Below are 20,847 nucleotides of genomic sequence, written 5' to 3'. Positions count from 1 at the left end.
TCTTCAGTTGGTCCCTTGTGCTATTTAAGCACATGCCTCATTGTGTCCGTTTCTCATATTAGACCTTGGGATTGTTTACTAAACCTCAAAACTGTTTCAAAGTTTACAGTCTGAAGCCCTGACTGCAACCAAACCCTCCTTCTGAGAGAGCAGGTTTGAACTGAGGATCCTCCACACTTCAGCCTTCCTGCTATCTCCCTGCACTGTTCCACCACACACCTGTTGATGCTTTTGAATCCAACCTCAAGTCTCATAGATTCTCAGGCTGGAATCCACAACCGTTTCATACCGTTATAATAGAACTGCAGGTCAAGTAAAGTCATATAATGGCATTTCTAATAAAGCCCTAGTTGATTTCACTACTTTTATGCTGTGATCCTTATTTCACTTTTTTCGACATGTGTGCTGATGCCCACGTGTGAATTGAGAGGATCCATACCGACTCCCCTATGGAGCTAAACCAGTCTGATGGTCCTCCTCAGCTGAGTGGAGAATAAATCCCGGAAGAAATAAACACGTTTGACACGCGGCACCTTGAGGAGAGAGAATCAAATCCCAAATGTGGATCAGGAAGGTCAGCTTTGATTCCACTAGAGACACCGGAACTCACGATGATTCACAGTGTCACTGTTTGTTTAATTAAATACATAAATTACAGATTATTTAGCCAGCTGGTATGTTTGCATGTTTGGCCTGAATATAGACACCCAGGTTCCAGGGACACGATTTACACCGTAAACAATCAGAGCAATAAATGACAATATTTTGTGCATAATGCTAGCTGAACAGACCATACTGGCTGATGTTAAGTGTTACTGCCCTCTAGTGTTCGTGAATGAATAGTGCAACATTACAGAGAACAGCTTGTAAACATCAAATTTAGTTCAAGTATATGCAACATATTCTATAGAATAGCATAACAATATAGCTATATTACATATTTTGGCAAAGATGTATTTATCTTCTTTATTGATCATGGTACAATATTATGTATTTTGGCGCTTACAGAGGCTTTTGGCCCCTGCACTCACCCCTACACCACCAGTCCTGGTCACATTTTGGGAACTTTGATTCTCCTATTTTATTATGATGCTGGTGCACAGTCACGGGGCGGAGGTGCGCGTCTGTCCCGGTGACTCGGCACACAGTTAGTGGAGGAAGCAGTGTCAAACACCAGCACAGAGTTCATTGGCTCTTAAGATTTTTGATCCCACACAAAGAAGAGACACCTTTTTGTCACTGAAAATGTATTTATTTACGTCAACAGTGAGAAAAAAAAAGAAGAAGAAAGAAACCGAACATTTTGGCAGTAGACACTACACAAAAGAGTTGTCCGTGCCTGCAGGGGGCAGCACCTCCTGCAGGCCAGGCATTTCAACACAAAGTTTAAACTTAATCATTAAAAAAACAAACATCTGCAGCTCTTGTTCCGGTGTGTAATACATCCTGGTGGCTCTGGAGTGTATTCCGTGTGTGTGATTAATTATGGGGACATGCATTATATGCTGACATGGAGCCTGGAAATAAAAAGTAACATCAGTAGGAGAACCGTGGTTATGATCAGCAGAGCTTTTCTTCATTTGTTGACTCGTTTTACTTTGAAGGCCATCTGGACCTTCATAGATCCACCTCTGGGCCTCTTTTCCCTTTCTTGTTTCCCTGTCAAACATAAAAGCCAAGAACTTAAAAACAGTTATCAATTATTAGTATGACAACATGTTACATTACACTAACTCAACTTGAGGTCAAATCAAAACAGCCTCCCGTCTCTCTTTGCTCTTTGGTTACCGTGACCACACTAATAAGATGTAAATGTGAGAGGGACTATTTGAACTCACCTGATGTTTTGGTTGTTCTGATTGCAGACCTTTGACTTTAGACCTTTCTTGTTCAAGGGCACCATGTAGTGATGCGACCTAAATACAAAAAAAACAGCCAAATTTAAATTCCCATTTGTGATACAATCTCACACACCCATTTTCTGCTCTCATACTCCATTTATGACCATAACACACCTGTAATGACAGTTCTTCTTTTATGTGTAGTAGCTCCTCTACCTGAAGTAGGAGTTCTGCTTTATCTTTCACTGAGGGAGGGAAACAACATGAATATACAACAGATTCTTTTGAATTGTAATTGGGAAAGAAAAGGACAGAAGGAAAAAAAAAAGAGGACTATTAAACGTAGTTTAACTCACTCTCCCCCTGTTGGAGCATCTTAAGCAGCTGGGAATTTCTTGCCTTCACCTCTTTGTATTTCCCCTGCAGAGTTGTAAAGCAAGAAAAAACATTTTTTGGTGGTTTTTAGAGGTTTGAACACTGTCCGTAAAAAGTTCTGTAACTATATTAATAGAAAAGATTGAGCGCCCCTATATGTAGAGAGAGATAGATTCATCAGTGATGGATAAACCAGGGTGAGGTCATCGAATCGTGGTCATAAATCTGCTGACCTCCCACTGTGAGATGTTCTTCTTTAGCTTCTCAATTTCCTGGTCTTTCTTCTCCAGATCGTACTTTAGTTGCTCTGCTCGGGGATCCTGACAGAAAAGGTACAAAAAACATAGTCATAATGTAAGGAAACACAAACTGTTAACAGGTGATGCTGCGTTTGATGAATCACTAGAAAAACTTGACACCCAGCAGTGTGGACACACCTAAATGAGGGCGGGTTGGCTTTTGGCATTCACCAAATATATATTATATAGATATATATATATTTTTAAACTTGGATCAGACCACATGATTCTCCCAAATCAACTTTTGGTCATGAGGTTGGAAAAGATTACCATGATTATATGTTTAAAACGGGCATGGATGCTCAAAGGATGCAACGTAATAATGGATTACAACCCAGTGCGTCTGAAGGATACACACTGCTGTTTATTCACACAGTAGAAATGCTAAAGGATAGTGCACATGGTGAATATACGGTATGCAATGTACAACCATTCATTTCTACATTGCAGTGTTATGAGATAGAGCTCAGCTGACAAGAAGTAAACATGGACCAAAGCTGTTGACTGGCAACACTGTTGAAACAAGGTCAATCTTAGAAGTATTCAGACGGACCCTTTGAGACATTCCTGAACACAAAGAAGGTATAGAAGTATGGACCTGGAAATGACTACAAGATAAATGTGAAAAAAGTGGGAATTTTATGGAGGAAAATCCAACAAACTGCAATATAAAAAGGACACAAATTTGCAGTATAACTGTCTACCTTCACTAAAATCTCTAATTAAAGAAAAGGAAAATCACCTCAACACCGTGAAATTTTAAGAATGTGCTGCTCATCTGCCTGATAAAAAAACCCAAATAGAAATAAAACCACACATGTCCTGTAGATCCCTGAAGGACGAATACACAGACACAGCTGGACCGTCCACTCACCGGCTCGTGTTCTGTCGTGCTGGTGACTTCCTGTCCGTGGCTGTTGGTGTACTGCTCGCGCCTCTTCTCCTGTTGGATAATCCGAGTGACGTCGTCCTCAAGCTTGTTGAAAAAACGCTCCTCCTGCCCGACCCCCAGCGCTAGGTTTGCCACTCTGGTGTCCTGCAAGGGACATTACAAAATACAATTATTGATTTGAAATACAATCAATAATGTGCCGCTAAACGCTCCATTGACTTGACAACGGTACAGTTGTATGATTGGACTTAATAAAGGAAAAAGATGATTGGGGATTTAGCTCACCTCTTTCTCTTGTTTCTTACTCAAATGTTCTACAAAGAGACAAAGTGCATTCACATTTTAGGAGCCCGTTGAGCCAAAGACAGCAGCCAGCGCATCAGGTGAGAGTTGAGTGGCTTTTCAAACTGATCAATACGTTTCTCTCACCTGCACTGCCCTCGGCCTGGAAGTCCTGCAGTGAAACGGTCTTTTTGTCTTTTGCCTGCTGACTCTTCTTTTTGTCCTTTTTCCCTCCGCCCTCTTTTCCTCCTCGAGACTTTGGCGAGGATGAGTTTGTGTTGTTGTTGTTGTTGTTGTGTGGCTGAGTGAGAGCACACCATTTCACCACAACGTAAAATACATCAAATGACATTTAAATCAAAATTCTAAGTGGATCAGAAACTATTAGGACATCCTTTTTGAATGAACAGTCACAAATGCCAAACTGCTTCAAGTGCCAGCACCGGAGCACATCTATTTACACCTAAAACAATCTCAGACCAGTGTTTCAGAGGGCAACACAGCTTGAGTGAATCTGTTCAGCCCTTTCTTATAACATTGGATTCACCAGAATCCAGACCATTCACCAGATGAGGAATTTAACCTAACCGTATTCCTAATGACGCTCTCACAAGGAAAGCCTTGCCATTTCATAAGGAAGACGGGCATGAATGGTGCAAGAAATCAAGAGCCATAATAAACTCCACCAAACGCATAACAGTAGACAGTCAGAACCTCTCCAGACTAAACCGTGCATGTGTCGGTAACTTACCGGTTTGTTTTGTTCAAACTCCAGTTTACTTAAGATCAGGGCCTTTTCCAGGTCAGCCTCATAAAGCTCAGAGGTTATCTACAGCAGAAGACAGATGAGACAAAAGGCCGTTACTGTCTGTAAAATCAGACGTGAACAGTTCAAATCACAACTATGCCAGCGAAAACATTTGATGCATTTGCTCATTCCGAATGCCTGAATCAAAGCTAAATCTGGAGTACACTTTCCTCTTCATTCAAGTTTACAGTGAAAGGAGAATAAAAGGATGGGACACCTTTAGTAAGAGCACCTAAAACTCAGGTTGATTACTTCGGAGAATACCCTGCTTCTGACTGATACTGTATTCTTAAAGGGCATGTCAATTAGTAGGAGAACACCATCTGCAGTGTGGCTCACAAATTTGTTGTTGTTGTTGTTGCGGCTGCTGCTGCTTCTGCTTCTGACCTGCTCATCCCGCCGCTTCCACTGCTGCCACCCCTCGGCGGGGATTTTGTGATCCCCTGCTGCAGGACTGAGAAGTTCACCGGCAATCCCCGAGAGCGTCATCAAGGGAGGCTGGGCACCCGACTTCTGAGGAATCTTCCTGAAGGCCAGGTTGCGTAGCTGACGGAAAAGCAAGAGATGAACTCAAGTCACCGCAAGAAATGCAGCAGATCCTCAGGCTTCCCGAGATGAAATCTGTGGATTGACTCATTCACCATCAGCTCTTCATTTACAGTAAAAGAGCAGTTTATTTATTTATTTTAATGGTGCAGAAACCGTCTGGCTGAGGGCCTCGCGCTGTTAAACGCTAGATGACTTGAGGCCACACAGAAGACCCAGCGCGTGTTCTGGATCCCGTGCGGCTTCGTCTCAGGTGAAGTGAACACAACGTTCCGCTTCCGTCACACGCAGATAGGAAGCAAAGGTCCCCCCCCCCCCCCCCCGGCACTCACCTCGTTCGCCTCCGTCTGCTGCTGCTCCCTCTTCTTCTTTTTCTTGTCCTTCTTCTTGTCGTTGCACGGAGCCGCTTTGCCCCCGGCGGCTCCTGCCTTTCCTGCCCGAGGCTTACCGTCGCGCCCCGCTTTGGTCTTCCCCGCATCGGAGGCATCGGAGTCCGAATCCGAGTCGATCTGGAGCAGGGCAAAGCGGGAGGCGGTGGTGGGGACGGTGATCATTGCAGACGATGCCATTTTTTTGTTTCAGAAAGGAAAACTTGACTGATGGCAAATGGGAGACAAAGAACATTTCAGTCCGGGTAACTTGGAGCGGCTGTGAAACCATTTAGCTCCTAGTAGCGAGCTCTTCTCAATGAAATACGTAGTGTACATCTACCGAACCCTTCATTCATAACCACACGCGGCACGTCGGTGCGTTACATCCCAACAAGGAGTCGTCATACTAAAATAAATGCTATTTAAAGTGCGGAGTTCCTAGCAGATTGGCTGCTAGGATTACAAAGCAGTAAGTTACCCGAACGTTAGCTAACTGCAGCAGGTTTTGTTAGCTCGAAACAAGTGCAAAAGTAGCGATGCACGACGGTCAAAAACACACCGAGGGACTCCAGGTGATCCTCTGTTTATTATACACTAACTGGTTTGCTTTCAGAGAAACGGTACTCACCGGAAAAGTTGCTAGATAATACTTTCACCTGTTCGTGAAGGTGTAAGTTAGTAGGATACTGTCGGTTTTGCTATCAGTGATTGCCGGAGTACAGTAGCCCGGTGCGGTCAAAAATGAGAAACGCGATTGGTAATCGCCCTTTCGCTTAACGTGTTGCACTTTTGCTATCTAATCCTTGTTAAATAATTATAAACAGGTTTTAAAACTTTACAGATCTAAGCGTGTGTATCTCGTAATGTTGAGGGATGAAGCCTTTTTCTGTGATGGGGGCTCTGGGGGAAGGTTTGATGGAATGAGCCCACACGGTACTGGCATGATGGTAAGATATGCATATAAGAAAGTTTAATGCAGAGGGTCACACAAAAAAATAAAAAGTACACATCAATTAACATGTAAAAGTGCACACAGATCAAACAAGTTTGTGTGTAAATCAAATTCATTAAAAAAAACACTACCGCTTTGTAGTACTCAAATCCATACTCTTGTAGTGCAGAAAGCAATGCATCCAGTCTAGTGCTTATTTTAAATGATACGGTGCTGGAAATTAAAGGTGACAGACAAATAACTTCTCTTCACAAGTCACTATTTGAATACATTTAACAAAAGGTTGATGAATACAAGGTGAGATACCATTAGATAACAACAATGACATTTAAAAAGTGCTGCTTTCACATTAAATAGCTCATTCTCACACAATATACATACAGTATTAAAACAGGTTCTATGTTCTTCATCCAGGACAAAGGCTAGAAACAAAAGGACCGTGTAATGTGCTACGTTGTATATGGGTGTGGCTTGAGTTGAGACAAGTCTTTCATCTCAAAATGTGCTATGAAGAGTGCTATGAAGAGTGCTACGACACTTCTGCTGTTCCATGGTTTTAGTATTTTGTGGCATTAAATCTACAGCAGTTCTGTCGTTTAAATAGAACGATGGATAACAAAAACCTGTTCAACTTAACATAGATGCCTGGCAATGCCTTTGCATTAATTAAACCAGTATTTTTGTGTGTCGACTTATGACCTCAAAACCCGACAAAGCCCATAAATAAGTATTTTCCAACTATTCTATGCATTTTTGAGCTTGGTTAATCTTGACAGATATTTTACTTTGTCTACTAGCAAACAACATTAATCTGATGTACACACTTCCGCTACCAAGTGACTCATAAGTACCATGATAACATCATCTGTCGGTGTTTCTGGACACTTCTATGGAGTCCTCTGGTATTGAATCAGTGCTGGTCTCCACAACAGACTGTCGCCCCCTAGTGGCAGAACTAGAGACCTGCAGGTCAGCTGGGGAGATCTGTCTCAGCTCTCTGCGAGACAAACGGACTGGTGTCATCTCTAAAGCATCCCTGGAGAGACCCCTTCTCCCCAGGGACCTTGTGTGTGCCTGGTCATATTGAGGCATCTGTCTTGTTTTTCGTGCTTGCAGGTCAGAAGCCGAGGATGTTTGATATGCGTGTTTCTTCAGATGAGGATTGTGCTCAGCGTGCAGCTCTGTGTGTGTTGTTCCAACCTGTGTCCTTCCCTGTGCCTCATCGCTGTGCGTCCGGGTTTCTTTTGCACTCAGGTTTAACTGCACACTGTGTAATTGTCCGTGCCCCTGTGTGTGTGAGGGCAGAGCGACGGGGTGAAGGGAGTCACTGATGAGCTCTTTGAGTTTCTTTTTAAGCTGCCGACTGGAGCTTTTGTAGAAAAAAAGCTCTTTCTCCAGATGCTGCAGTTTGTCTTCGATAGCCTGCTGTGACTCTCCAGAACCACCATCTAAACACACGAGCCCCAAGGGAGAGAAAACGTCAAAAATCCTTGTGCATTCAGTTTCTGTGAGGACCAAACGTTTCATGTCTATGCAGCTTCATCCGGGCTGATCTAATCTCCTCACCTTTTAGACTCTGCAGCAGTAGCTGGATGTTGTTCTGGTGATCATGGTGCTGCTGGGTGAGCCTGCGGTCTGCGTCTAGGGCCAGGCGCTGCATGGAGACCTCCATCTCCCTCAGCAGCACCTCTTTCTCTCCGGTCTGAAGCTCCAGCTCTTCGCAACGCAAACGCAAACAGCGCCCCTCCTCGCGAAGACAAATAACCTGGCCAGATTAAACATTGTGGAGAGAACAGAGCAGAGAAAACACATAATTGCACACATAATCACAGACAACACGTCTGTTACTTTGTTTATACTCTATAGACAGGTCGTGGGGAGGGAGTCAGCTGGAAATGCGATGGACAATAGAGGGACCATTATGGGAGGTATAATATAATTATCATTACAGAAATAGTGCAGCCATATTTCTGTCTAACAGAAACATATCACCTGAGGTCGGACGCTAGTCAAGGTAAATAGCGGAGGAGAAGAGATGGAGAAACACTAATCTCTCGCAAATAATAAAAAAAGTAATGGAAAGCAGAGTAAAAGGCAGTGAAGCCAAATTCAGCCAATGGTAAGAACGCTGTAATGGAGAGCATGCATTTGACTTTGCCTTGTTGAAATATTTGACCAGCAGCTCCGAAGCCTCGGGTGGGGCGAGCCTCCTCAGCTTCCTGATGACATCACAGAGTTGGGCGGGTTCGCTGCTTTGTGGCTTCAGCAAAGATGAGTCTTTGATTAACAACTTCTTTTGTTTGTCCTGGATGGAGCGGTTTTTAAACTCCAGAGCAGCGTCCAGAGCGTCAATAGCTTCCTCCAGTTGAAGCAGGGAATGCTCCTCCTACATGAAGACACACAAATCACAGTGCAGAAAGTAAAAATGCTAACGATGACTAAGTTATCCCAAAAGACTGTGGAATATATCACGTCTATCATAAACACAACCAGTTTTTCTGACCTCCTCAGTGAGGACTCTGTTGTCTTTCAGGCGCATGTCCAGAGTGCCCCTCCTCTTTGCAAGCATGTCCCTCTCTTTCTCCAGTTCCTCTATGGAGGCTCCTCCAGACTTTCTCAAAGTGCTGCTGTTGTGCAGCTGCTCCTCCAGAGACTCCAACCGCAAGGACACACGCACCAGGTCCTGACTTAGAGCCTGAAATGTAATTGATTAAAAAAAACGTGTTTATATCGGAAAGACGCATTGGAAAACAGATCAAATGCTCAAATGATTTGCTAAATCATGAACAAAAACACACACACACACACACACACACACACGGGCACCACCTCATGTACAGGCTGACCTGACTGGAGCGGAGCATCTTGATCTCCAGTTTGCTCTTCTGTTGCAGACAGGTCTCTCGGCGGACGAGAACCTCCTCTCTCCTCCTCAGCTCCTCCTCCAGCTCCTGCAGCTCTGCTCTCTTCTGAAGCACCTGCTCCTCCTCCTCCTCCAGCCAAACGCAGTCATGCAGCTAGAGTGACGACAGGAAGGAGCCGGGCGTGTGGGGATGGAAAAGAGGTGCAGAGAAAGGGACAGGGTGAAAGAGGACGGAGACAAGAGAGGAATTAAGAGAAGAAGACAATGAGGTAAAGATAATTGGGAAGGAGGGCTATAGTATACTGTAGAATAATCTACACTAACCATATGTACCTGCTTTAACTGGTGGTTGCTTTTGCTCACAGTCAAAACTCCTGAACTTTGCTCCTAGGAACAAAAACAAGTCATGTTTCACCCACGCTGGGCATCAACTATGTTCATCACTTTTCCCATTTTGGGGCTAACCCCTTTTTGGTCCGGTTCTTCGCCGGAGCTGGACTCTCTTTGCTGCACGAGGCTGCTTCGAAGTTGTTCCCTCTGCAGTCTCATGTGCTGCAGGCTGTGGTACATCTCCGATCGGACCCGCTGGCTGTGCACGGAAAGGCTCGCCAACACGCAGGCTTTGCTGCCACGTTCACGGTGTCTTCCATGTCGGTCCGCTGCTCTGGTCTCCTTGTCTGTCAGACAAATACATCTTGTAGATATCTATATTGTTATGATTCACTGGTGTTGTGCAGTCGTTTTTCGGAGCTTCCCAGTTGACTAAATGTGAAATAAGAATGAGCCTCCTCATTGTAAACAGTACAGCATTGCTATCATATCAACAGAACCACAGTTGGTCTTTCTCTCTGTTGCAGTCCCTGAATTTCTAAATTCACTCAGCAGACTTCTCGCAATGCTAAACAAAGTTCTGCAGGAATGTTTTGACCAACCTTGGCAAACAAATAAGGCGAGCATTCCATTTTGGTTGACTTTGTTGTATGAGTAAAAAATACAAACCAATATACACAGTGTTTGTTTCTATAGACCAACCAGTTTTGTCAAGCTCTTTGAGGAGTTCCTCCTTCATGCGCATGTTAACGGACAGATCTCGGATCCTTTTTTGAGTAACGCTGGCTCTAAGTCTCGCCTCGCCTCGCTTTGCGTGGTTCTCCTTGGTCCCTGAGAAGAAATAGCACCTGACAATATGAGTACAGAAAAGAAAAAGGAAACAACGTAAATGCAAAATAAAGTCAAATACATATAACTAAACCTGCAGCTTGCTGAGGCTGCGATAGGTCAGAGTCATTTTCTTTCTCAGCTGATTTCTTCTGCCGGCAGGTCCATGTTCGGTTTAAGGAACGCCTGGAGGAAGGACACAATATTTCAATAGGCAGATAACAGCTTGTCTGAATGAAATTGATGTCTGTGAAATGGAAGTGCCTTTTTTGTATTCTTGTGGTATACAAGAGAGAACACCGCACGTTATTAGGTATCAGAAGGGAAAAATAGTTATTCATCAAGAGTGCATGTAAGAGCCGTGCCTCAGTCATGGGAACACATCGGCTCCTTTGATCTTCTGTAAAAGTGCTACTTTCTTCATCTCTACAACACGTACGAGGGGTGTCACATCCTATACGGCATAGTGCAACGGACTGTATAAAATGGGTTGTGAGGAATACCAACGCCAGGTCTTTCATGAGTTTTAATAATCATAAAAATGAAGGGGATTAAAGCAGCCTTTTTGCTGCTTCACTTAAAATAATTGAATTACGTATTGAATGAAAAAGGTCACAGAGAAAAGCATCACATGCTAGGTTTGTGTGACCAAACCAAAATTTTATTACATTGATTATCCTTGGAACCAAGATTGTATTTTACAAACAAAAACCTCTAGTGTCTCTCTTTCCGTGTAAGTGAATGGAGGTCAGTGCTCTACAAAGTGAGAGCAGGTGAGGGGTGAAGGATTCCACGCCTTTTAGCTGAAATAGTTTTTGTTGCATTGAATCACTGGGGGCCGGACAAAGACTCGGAATCAGTAGGCTTGTATTACACCGGCTCTTACCTAAACCCCATGGTTGCCACGGAGATTTCATTCTCCTCCTCCTCCTGCTCTCGATCCCCATCTTTGCTCTGTGCTTGTTGTTTTATGAGTGGACAGTACACCTCTTCCTTCTCCTCAATCTCAGCCAGCAGGAGGTGACTGCGCATCTTAAAGGCTGCCATCACCCTCTCCAGTGAATACGCCGGGGGACTGGAGTGAATCTAAGAACACACGTGGAGTGGGACAGAATGTATGCACAAGCGTGAACATTTGAATGTACGTAGTGTATGTGCTACCGTTACAAAGCACGCGCACACACACACACACACACACACACACACACACAGACAATACAAAACAGTGCAGCAACCTACCCTCCTGGGAGGTCCGTGCCCACAGCTGTTTCTAATGAGTGGGACACTCTGGGATCTCTTGCCCGAGTTCCCAGAAGCCCCCGTTTCCACGGTTGCCCCTGAGGTTGCACCCCTAAAGGTCATCAGGTCGCTGCGAAGTTGGTTAATCAGGATCTGTTGGTCCACAAGTTGTTCAGTCTGAAATAATTCAACAGAAAGATGTGCACAGTTTCTTCCGTGTCCATTTCTATTTTTAATTTAATTTTTTAACTGTTTTAACTCTTATTCCTTTATTTTTAAACTAACCCATAGCTTTAGATTACTAACCTATAGCATTGTATTTTATTTTATTCCTTGCACTATGTTGTCTCGTTGTCCAATGTCTAAATGTCTGACATATTATGGCAATAAATGTTTCCTGATCCTGATTCCTGATTCTACCGTATTATATTGTCTGTATTGTATTATTGTTGTACTCACCTGTATACGACTGCGTTCCTTTTCCTCCTCCAAGGCCTGGAGATGGGTTTTGCTCTCTTGAAGAAGTGTCTCTACTTGTTTTTGAACCTGCCTCATCTCTGCATCTCTCTGCTCCAATAGCTGTTTCTCTATGGTGAGATTCTTCTAAGAGATAAAGAGAGAGCTTTTCTTTAAGTCAAAATAGGTGTATTGTCAATGTAACTAAGGCTTTTGATAGTATGGTCACCTATAAGGGAAACAAATATTTCACAGTGGACATGACATCTTGTAATAATAATAATGTAAAAACATGCAGGTGTGACTAATAACATTAAGGTGGCTTGATTCCATACAGATATGTCAGCATGCAGGTCCCTGACTGCACTAGCACACCTTAATGGAATGTAGCCTTTATGATACATCATTTGACCTTTTGGATCTGACCTTTACTTTTCACTTACTATTACTACCTTGCATTTGCTGAGTTCTTCTCTTAGCTTGGATATGGTGTTGTAGTGGGGTGGATCTGAACAGTCCTTCTCATATGCTTGTAATGAGCGATTGGCAGCCATCAGTCTCTCCTGCCAATCCTGCAGCCGCTGCCTGAAAGAAGCACTTGAAGTGGGGTTGGGGACATCCGCAAGCAGGACAGCAGCTTCCTGTGCCAGGAGGCGGTACTGCGTCGGTTCCTCTGGGTCCGCCTTATTATTTTGACGAGATGTCATCATCTGAATGGGCACTTTGATGCTGTCCCCCTCTCCCGCTCTTCCACCTGTCCTCTCCCTTTCCATCTCTCTCTCCTTCTCCATCAGCAGGTCTCTCAGTGTCTGTAATTCATACTCAAGCTCGCTCAGTCGAGCCTCACCAGGGTGCCAGGTTGCGGCACACGCTTTGGCCTCCCTCTGAGTCGATGCGGTTCTAGGGCGGTTACGGATGTGACGGGCCCTGGATGCAAACTGCAGGACACTCAGAGTCTCGGCCACGCTTTGGTGAGAGGGGCTCACGCATGCCACCATCAGCGTGTGGGCGGTGCCTCCCAGCGAATCACGGAGCAGACGAGTGATCTTGGCATCGCGATACGGCACGTGTGCGCTGTTGCCCCGGCGATTCCGTCCAGGGTCGGAGAGGGCGCGGATGACGTTGCCCAGTGCGAGCAGGCCCGCGTTGATGTGAACCGACTCCTTGAGACGCGTTCCAGTGTTACCGGTTTTACCAGCACGCTCGGAGCCGGCGAGGTCGACTAAACAGAGCTTGGAGGAGCGGACCGATTGTAAGGAGGAGTTGTTGACGTGGTGACACTGGATGAGCTGAAGGGTGAGGATGGCGTGAGAGCGACTGGAGTGATCGTTCATGCCCGTGGTGCCAGTGCGGCGCAGGGCATTGCCTGTCTCGAGAACGCTTCGTAGCTCCTCTGCTGAGGTGACAACCGTCTCTTTGGCCCCCACCACCACTGAAAACACAAACAGAACCACAGCGCACAATGTTTATCAGAGAAAAGTCGGAAGTAAGCCAGGTCCAAACAAGCGTCAGACTTGTCACTCTGGGATGAGAGAATGTGTCTCACATTTGTTGTTTTCAGACCTGTGTTTCCCCTTTCATCCTCTCTGATGAGAAGCTCGTTGTGAATGGTGTGTAGCTCCAGCAGGTCTCTCAGTTCCTCCATGTACAGCTCCATGTATGACACCCGCACGGTGGCTTCCACGTCATCGTCGATCTTCCTCTTCTCCCCCAGCAACAAGAACAAATCCTCGGCCACACAGTCGATGATTCCTCCCTCTTCTAAAGTGTTTGGAAGGAACAATAGCCAAAAGAACCAAAACACAACGTACATGTGCCAAAGAACAACGAGTGAAGCATTAGAAGAGACCAGATTACAAAGATAACTTTCAACATCAAAGTAAAGATGACTCATTTTCACTCGTTTAAACAGAAAGTTAAAATACATTTAGCCCCATTATTCAAGTCAAGTGATTTTTTTTTTTTTCAAACTAAGTTCTTTTAAAACCAGCTTTTGGATCTCAAACCCCGGGATACAAACTTACCCAGGTTCCCCCCTCCGAGTGTGTACGTCTTCCCCGACCCGGTCTGTCCATAGCAGAAGACCGTGGCATTGTAGCCCTCCACCAGGGACTCCACCAGGGGCTGCACGCAGGACCCGTACACCTCGTCCTGGTCGGCCGTCGGTCCAAACGCGTGGTCGAAGGAGAAGAGCCGGTCGGAGCCGAGCATCACCTGCGCCGAGCCCGGCACCACCCGCACACACACCTGGTGGTTGTGTAGGACTTCTTTGGGAAGAAGGGGACGGATGCGGAGCGCCACCCGGACACAGACCTCGTTCATGACGGCCAAGTGTTTTAGAATTACGCCGCTGTGACGGTGCGATACCTGGCGGCGGGGGAGCCAACGAGCTCACGTGTCACTTGACGTGAACGAACGGGCAGAGATTTACCTTGTTGGGCGGTTTACTGTGTTGGCCCATGCCCCCGTTTGTTGTCGTTTCTCTGTTGCCCGGGAAACCGCCTCCGCGGTGCCGCAGCAGTCGAGGAGAGCGCGCTCAAGAGTCTTCTTTGAGGGCGGCCCGAGTGATGCTGAGCGGCAACAGCGCCCCCTAGCGACACGAAAAGGGTTCACAAAACAGACTAACAAGAGAATTATAACAGGAGTTTAAAACAAAATACATAAAGTTAATAGTAACCCAAAATATTAATATTTGTTAATACATATTATATAGTGATAAGGAATGTGACATTGACCATTCATGTGATATAAACATGATCACATATATATTTAATATCCTTTTTGTTGACACTGTGTAGTTCTTTATATATAGTACATGTATAGTCCCAGTCAAACGTTTGGACACACTCATTGAATTGAATAACAACATTTTTAACTGGTTTAAATGAATGCACCCAAATATTAATTACTCCACATAATTGGAGCTTTCTCTTTGAAAGATTAAAAATGTCCTATCTGACATCTAATTTAAGGTAAGCATTTACTGATGTGAAATACAATCCCAATGCAATGCAACATTTCTTCAAAAAAGAAGTAAGTCCCAAAATCTAAAGAAAATATTTTATTTTCACTGCTGACCTCACAGAGATTAAGCCGGTGCAAATACACCAATTTGTCCATTGTGTATTCTCACATACAGTATATCATCACTCTTACAGCAAGAAGTGTGATGAAAATGTTCTGCATAAACATTTGAATTGACCGCTAATGGACAACTGTGTTACTACACAATTAAATCAACGGGTAAAATTAAAGCGCTACACCTGTTTCTATTACAGCTGAAGAGAAGCCAATTTGCACATATATCTGGCACAGAGACGTGATTGGCTTCATCCTTAGGAAAAGGCACCGATGCCAAGCACTGCACTGTACGCAATGGTGCCAGCCGGCTCGTCAATAGTAAATACAACGTGTGTGGTGTATTGGAATGTGGGCCATCTCTTTGTGGTGCTTCTTGGCATATGGCCACAGGTAGAAGTCAATGACTGCAGGGTTGATGCTGCAGGTCTCTCTGTCCCTCTCGTGCACCAGCCTGCAAAGACGATCTTTGATCCGCTCCACAGACCAAATGGAACATCCTCGGATCTCGACCTCTCTCCTGTCTCCTGACCTTAGCGCCTCACCTGGTTAAAATGGAGAGATTATACTTTACAGTCTGTCAACAATGACTTCCCTCACGGCTAGAGAGAAACGCACACACACACTCCTGCCTCACCGCGGTTCAGTGTGTGCATCAGCGCGTCAGAGTATCGTAGTGCTCCGAAGTAGACGAGCACCTGAGGGACCCTGTAGTCTGCAAACATGGTGAGCCAGTCCATGTCGATGATGTCCCCCTCTCCTCTGGCCTCCATCACGCCCCAGAAATCTGCCACCAGGATCTGCGCCCGCTTGTAGAATGAGATTCTCCTCCCCTGAAAGCCACAGTGGGACAGCTCTACACTCGCTCACAGATCCTTAATGTGAGTTTTGTTCTGATGCGTCCCATTCAAAACGATGGCCTTAATGGACAAGCGGAAAAGAAGAATTGGCTCCCGGGCTGAATGTTTAATGTGCAGGGAGCGTTACTGCCTCGCTGTCTTTGGCCAGGAGATGGAACTCTCACATCGCAGTTCAGCTCGAGTACATTTCTCGCAGCACAGATACACTTCCTTTACGATTTAAAGATTTTAAAAAATGTATATTGCTAAAATACTATGAATTTAAATAGTCTTCACAGATGTGCAGTACACTTGTTGTTCATACAAATAATTGGAGAGGAAAACTAAAGCACGCCATGTAGCAAGAATGCAAAACTAAAAAGATAAATACCCTTTGAGTTGTTCTTATCCAAATTATGTGGTTATGTTAATTTCAAGTAATTTGTTAGTAAATATACACCAAGTCAACCAGAATTCATAATCATTTTAGTACATCTTTTTATTATTATCATGCATTGTCTCTAAACCTGATGGGTTGTAAAAATAAAATATACTGTTGGAAGTTTTCGTGGAAAATGATCCGGCTTAACATGTCTGCAAATGTCCAAACATGAAATATTCCATAACTGTATCCCCCTAAGTCCCCTCCGATCTGACCTCATAAGTAGCTTCGTCCTTGTAGGAAGGGATCTTCTTCACGATGAGTTCCACCATCTTACGGGCGTCATTACCGGCCTCGCTGATAAAACTCCGGAAGCTTCCGCCATGTTCCTGCAGCACGCGACCGCCCTCAATGAGCACCTTGAGGGAAAGATTCATAATGTGATGTGTTCAAATTTAACTGCGTCAATGAGAAGGGGGTAAAGAGCAGCATACCTTCAATTAACACGTTAACGGACCACAGTTAAGCTGGTGATGTAACAAAAATACTTATAATAATTATCAAGGAGAATGGTATGTGAGGTTGGGGTTTCGTGTATTATTTTCAATTGTGTGAAAAACACTTGCAACTCCACACACAATTACTGTGTGCGCGCAAATACATCATGCGCTATCCGGAGATGTAATAATACACTGTGTACCTTCTTTGTTCAGTCTATTGGCCAATCTTTTCTGCTTTGTGCAACATAAGTGCTTGGAATTGATCTCCAGAAGTAAGCTTTGAATTCAGGAGTGTGAAATACTACGCTTAGCAAAGACACAAGGCACGAATGTACCAACAGTGAAACCAATGTCGAGTCACCGAGGCAGCGTGTGGATATTGATGATCGTTATTTTTCTGTTGTGGTGAAGGCGGGACAGAACCTGGTGGCGCTCCTGGAGCATGGGCATGGGGGTTCCGTTATCGGATCGGAGGACGTGTCCCAACTCCTCCACGCTCATCTGGGAGAAGTACTTTGGATCAGTGATGGGTACACCTGTGGAACAAGTATTCAGCTCCTCTATTTAATAAAACAGTCCAAAAATAGTCATTTACAAGTCAAAGAATAATTTAAAAAAAACACAGCGCAACATTATTACATGTCATATAGTGGGTGGATTGCAGTACTGCATCAAATCTTGCAAGCATATAATATGTTTGTATTTTAAAGCGACTAGAACCTAAAGCTTTCAGATAAATGGAGTCGAGTTAAACGTGCAATATTTCCATCTGAAATGTAGTGAAAGAGAACTATAAAGTAACTGAAAATATTTCTCATTTGTGACCCGTGAATTAATGTACTTAGTTGTATCCCGTCAACTCTTGAGGAGAGGAGGATGATGGATTTGTATTTACTACTGGAGAGAGAGGAGAGAACACCCTCAAGCTACTAAGTTAGGAAGTTATGGCGTTTTATAATTACAGGAATAGGACTCCAGAGAAGCCAATTCTCGCTAGAGGCTTAAAATGACATAAGTTGTTCTGATATCAGGCTGTCAGCCCTTGAGATTCCCGCTCTGGAGCAGAGCTACCTGAGCTTTTCTGAGACAATCTGTTGTAATTATAAGGGGCCACAGCGACCACACATTGAGAGCAATATTCCATACGAGACATAATTGATTCATATCCGGAGTCAGTCACACTAATTATGAACGATGCACAGGGGCATGCAGAGCTACAAGCAATTTCCCCAGCAGTCAGGTTGAAGTAAAGGGCACATATGCAATAATTGGTGATAGCGGTGCATAACAAAGACATACAGAAAAATGGGAGGGAAGAAATAGTAGAGACATCAAAAAGGAGCTTGAATGTAAATCTTTCTCTCCAGAGATGATGCTGCTAACAAAGAGCCTTCATAATTCTGACATTTTATCACCCAAATGGTTACTCACCAGCACAATTGAGTTTATTTTCTGTGTACATTTGATGAATTCTGCTAAAATTCCACCCACCAAATATAAGCTATGACGCATCACCTCAACTTCACAACTTCAGGAGGTGAGTTTGTGTACCAGCTGAATCTGTGTTCCATTAAAACTGTTATTTAAACAAATAAAATGCCGTTGTAACAGCCTTCTAACAAAGTAGGCCAAAAACAAGATGCATCATTTATTGGTGCTCTCACCTTCCTCCATGGCCCTGGTGATGGCAGCACACAGGGTCAAGTAGCCCGTGTACGTGGTCCCTTTATAGGTCACCTCACACTGTTGACTTTCTTTCTCGGGCCAAAAGGAGAAGTTCATGGTGTCAACAACAAACACCCAGTTCAGAGCCTGCAACGTGGAACGACACAAATCATCAAGAGAGCAGATTAAAAGTCTGAGAACTGGAGACCAAAATGCTCAAACTCTGCAGGGAGAAAGCAGGAATTTACTGTTCTACACAAAACATTTGGTTTAAAAAAGTTCTTCACTCAACCTTATTTATATACAGATTTAAGGGTGATGGTTAATGGATGATATTCCATTCACCAGTTGTTCCCTTGAATTATCATTTCACTGTCAAATTCCGAATCATCATTATTTTAATTATTTGGAACCAGTTTTCATTAATGAAAAATTTAGGGTAACGTGGTTCTAAATCATAAGATGTCAAATTCTCAAGTAAAACAAGTACCTTAAGCAAAGTATAGGCTACAACATAAAAAGCTGTAGTTATAAAAATGCTGATAATTAGACAATTACCATTATTATTTTTTTGCTAGCAGGATGGAAGATAAAAAATCCGGACCCCTCTTTTAATCCATCGCTATTGCAATGTGTACTTTGAGATGTTCATGTGCACACTGAGTCCACCGAGTGGACCTGGATGTTCACACACTCCCCTGGTCAGACGTGGGAGCCGGAGCCAACGGATTCGCCTTCTTCCAGCCACTGGCGGTCAGGTCCTCACTGTGTCGGAGGTGGTACAGCATCTCTGCCACCTTCTGCACGCCTTCCTCTTCGACGAACACATCTCGACTCCGCCCGGCTACGAACTGCCCAGACTCACGAGGAAACAGAATGGGCTCCATGGTGGACACGTCTACCGAATGGAGACGGGACGCCTGTGAATACAAAGCCCAGCAGTCGTTTATAGGATCAAAGATCACTCTGACAATATTTGACCTTTTCCCTTCTGCTGCTCCACGTCACTGGAAGTGAATCATAGGCCTTTTTATTTGCAATTACCCGCCACTTAATTTGCTTGTTGTGTGATCCTGGGCCAGTACTTTTGTACGAGGAGTCTAATCAGACACATTACACAGTCTTTGTGGGCACATGCATTGGTGGGCGCCTTTTCATGCGGAAACACCACTGTGCTTCATTCTGTGGAGGATCCATTTGAAGGGTAATCTCCGTGCTTCATTAGATAAATCACAATGAAAATACGTCATGATGGGAAGGATGAAAGCAGGAAAAAGGACTGAAAATCTATGGTGTTTTTCAAACTCCCTTTACAGTGTTTTTAAGGTGGAGCTTCATCCTCGCCTCATGTAGGCAAGGTGCACAAAACATAAAAGCCCTGCAAACAGGACCATCCATTATGAAAACCAAAAGAACTCAATTATGTCCATCTTTGAGAACTTGTAAAATGTGCCTGGATCTATTCCATCTATCTGAAGTGTGCAAAGCCTGCGAGTTCCTATCAGATTGATAACAGGAGACAATGATGACGAACATAGCGGCTTGGTGAAGGGCATTCATTCTCAATATTTTCTCCGTGCCGAGTAGACGTTATTAGTGGATAAAAGCAGTGCCGTGCGACCAGGTAACCTACATCACGTGGTTACGTTTCACTGAAGACAGGACGAGCAAAGTGCATTTAATAAACGCACCGTGGCAGTTTCGAGCTTGCAACAGACTTTCTCACCACTAACACGGACATTATACGGATTTCACAGTTTCTTTCGTTGGAAACATGCTGTTCAACTATTTTTTCCTTTTTTTTTTTATTCACACATGGATGTTTAGCTTAACTTACCGATGAATGCTTCTGAAGTAACGTTATCACCCACAACTAGCTCGTGTTACTTCGTGTTTTCACTACCTGGTTTGCAGCGACTGACCAATCCGAGCTGCGTTGTGAGCTCATCGTCGGCTGACCAACCAATGACAGGGAGTCAGGAGAGGAACCCGGAAGACAAAATATCCCAAGTTATAGGCATGGAGACGCCAAAGAAAGAAAACCTGTGTATGTATATACTGCTATTATATATTTATTTAAAAAAAATCTAATTCAATACATCCATATTTAAAACAAAACTGAAGACCACTGTACAGATTTTAGCTTTAATTTTAAGATATGTTGACTTCCTTGGCAATGTGTGGTAATTCCTATTTACAAAATATTGTGATCATTAACTTTGCCAGGTGTTTTCAAAATGTTCTGGTATAAAAGACAAAATAAAAATCAATTGTATCATGCATGGAAAGGCACCTAGACTG

General features: G+C 44.0%; 3 protein-coding genes across 6 annotated transcripts; all 3 read right to left on the bottom strand.

Annotated features, from left to right (window-relative positions):
* Positions 1-1,227: 1,227 nt before the first annotated feature.
* Positions 1,228-6,185, bottom strand: gkap1 (G kinase anchoring protein 1). Of its 3 annotated transcripts, XM_037483084.2 has the most exons (13): positions 6,043-6,185; positions 5,376-5,639; positions 4,885-5,043; positions 4,441-4,518; positions 3,837-3,990; positions 3,693-3,721; positions 3,390-3,551; positions 2,450-2,536; positions 2,198-2,261; positions 2,016-2,086; positions 1,839-1,916; positions 1,598-1,659; positions 1,228-1,517 (listed from the first exon to the last, which is right to left on the bottom strand). In XM_037483084.2, exons 2-12 carry the CDS (start codon positions 5,610-5,612, stop codon positions 1,618-1,620), a joined length of 1,161 nt encoding a protein of 386 aa, XP_037338981.2. In that variant the 5' UTR covers positions 5,613-5,639; positions 6,043-6,185; the 3' UTR covers positions 1,228-1,517; positions 1,598-1,617. The 3 variants fall into 3 exon arrangements, with proteins under 3 accessions (XP_037338981.2, XP_037338979.2, XP_062418213.1); XM_037483082.2 differs by having other exon boundaries at positions 1,236-1,659; positions 5,376-5,634; positions 6,043-6,157; XM_062562229.1 differs by having other exon boundaries at positions 1,238-1,659.
* A 156-nt stretch (positions 6,186-6,341) lies between these two features.
* On the bottom strand, positions 6,342-14,659 carry LOC119225308 (kinesin-like protein KIF27). Its single transcript, XM_037483080.2, has 15 exons — positions 14,107-14,659; positions 13,646-13,843; positions 12,535-13,514; positions 12,086-12,229; positions 11,627-11,803; positions 11,274-11,473; positions 10,482-10,573; positions 10,262-10,390; positions 9,695-9,906; positions 9,563-9,616; positions 9,213-9,383; positions 8,870-9,061; positions 8,525-8,752; positions 7,933-8,131; positions 6,342-7,814 (listed from the first exon to the last, which is right to left on the bottom strand). The coding sequence occupies exons 1-15, from the start codon at positions 14,402-14,404 to the stop codon at positions 7,228-7,230; spliced, it is 3,861 nt and encodes a 1,286-aa protein (XP_037338977.2). The 5' UTR covers positions 14,405-14,659; the 3' UTR covers positions 6,342-7,227.
* Positions 14,660-15,128: 469 nt separating this feature from the next.
* On the bottom strand, positions 15,129-20,483 carry qng1 (Q-nucleotide N-glycosylase 1). 2 transcript variants are annotated; one of them, XM_062562154.1, is made up of 7 exons: positions 20,384-20,483; positions 19,248-19,466; positions 18,546-18,696; positions 17,305-17,417; positions 16,657-16,800; positions 15,798-15,993; positions 15,129-15,705 (listed from the first exon to the last, which is right to left on the bottom strand). In XM_062562154.1, the coding sequence occupies exons 2-7, from the start codon at positions 19,431-19,433 to the stop codon at positions 15,476-15,478; spliced, it is 1,020 nt and encodes a 339-aa protein (XP_062418138.1). In that variant the 5' UTR covers positions 19,434-19,466; positions 20,384-20,483; the 3' UTR covers positions 15,129-15,475. The 2 variants fall into 2 exon arrangements, with proteins under 2 accessions (XP_062418138.1, XP_062418139.1); XM_062562155.1 differs by lacking the exon at positions 20,384-20,483 and having other exon boundaries at positions 18,546-18,693; positions 19,105-19,382.
* Between the last annotated feature and the right edge of the window lie 364 nt (positions 20,484-20,847).

This window comes from Pungitius pungitius, chromosome 5 (genome assembly GCF_949316345.1).
Source record: "Pungitius pungitius chromosome 5, fPunPun2.1, whole genome shotgun sequence".
NCBI classification, from domain to species: Eukaryota; Metazoa; Chordata; class Actinopteri; order Perciformes; family Gasterosteidae; genus Pungitius; species Pungitius pungitius.
The sequence above is the reverse complement of the archived record's forward strand: the minus strand, read 5'-3'. Positions and strand labels throughout refer to the sequence as shown.

Coding starts and splice junctions, on each gene's coding strand:
- gkap1 (XM_037483084.2), bottom strand. CDS start 5,612: ATGGCATCGTCTGCAATGATCACCGTCCCCACCACCGCCTCCCGCTTT. Junction 2,087..2,197: donor GATGCTCCAACAGGGGGAGA/GTGAGTTAAACT, acceptor TCCCTCCCTCAG/TGAAAGATAAAGCAGAACTC. Junction 1,917..2,015: donor AAGAAGAACTGTCATTACAG/GTGTGTTATGGT, acceptor TTTTGTATTTAG/GTCGCATCACTACATGGTGC.
- LOC119225308 (XM_037483080.2), bottom strand. CDS start 14,404: ATGAACGAGGTCTGTGTCCGGGTGGCGCTCCGCATCCGTCCCCTTCTT. Junction 9,907..10,261: donor CAAAGAGCTTGACAAAACTG/GTTGGTCTATAG, acceptor TTTGTCTGACAG/ACAAGGAGACCAGAGCAGCG. Junction 9,062..9,212: donor AGATGCTCCGCTCCAGTCAG/GTCAGCCTGTAC, acceptor ATTACATTTCAG/GCTCTAAGTCAGGACCTGGT.
- qng1 (XM_062562154.1), bottom strand. CDS start 19,433: ATGGAGCCCATTCTGTTTCCTCGTGAGTCTGGGCAGTTCGTAGCCGGG. Junction 17,418..18,545: donor CACCAGGGCCATGGAGGAAG/GTGAGAGCACCA, acceptor CTTGTTCCACAG/GTGTACCCATCACTGATCCA. Junction 15,706..15,797: donor GATGCACACACTGAACCGCG/GTGAGGCAGGAG, acceptor CATTTTAACCAG/GTGAGGCGCTAAGGTCAGGA.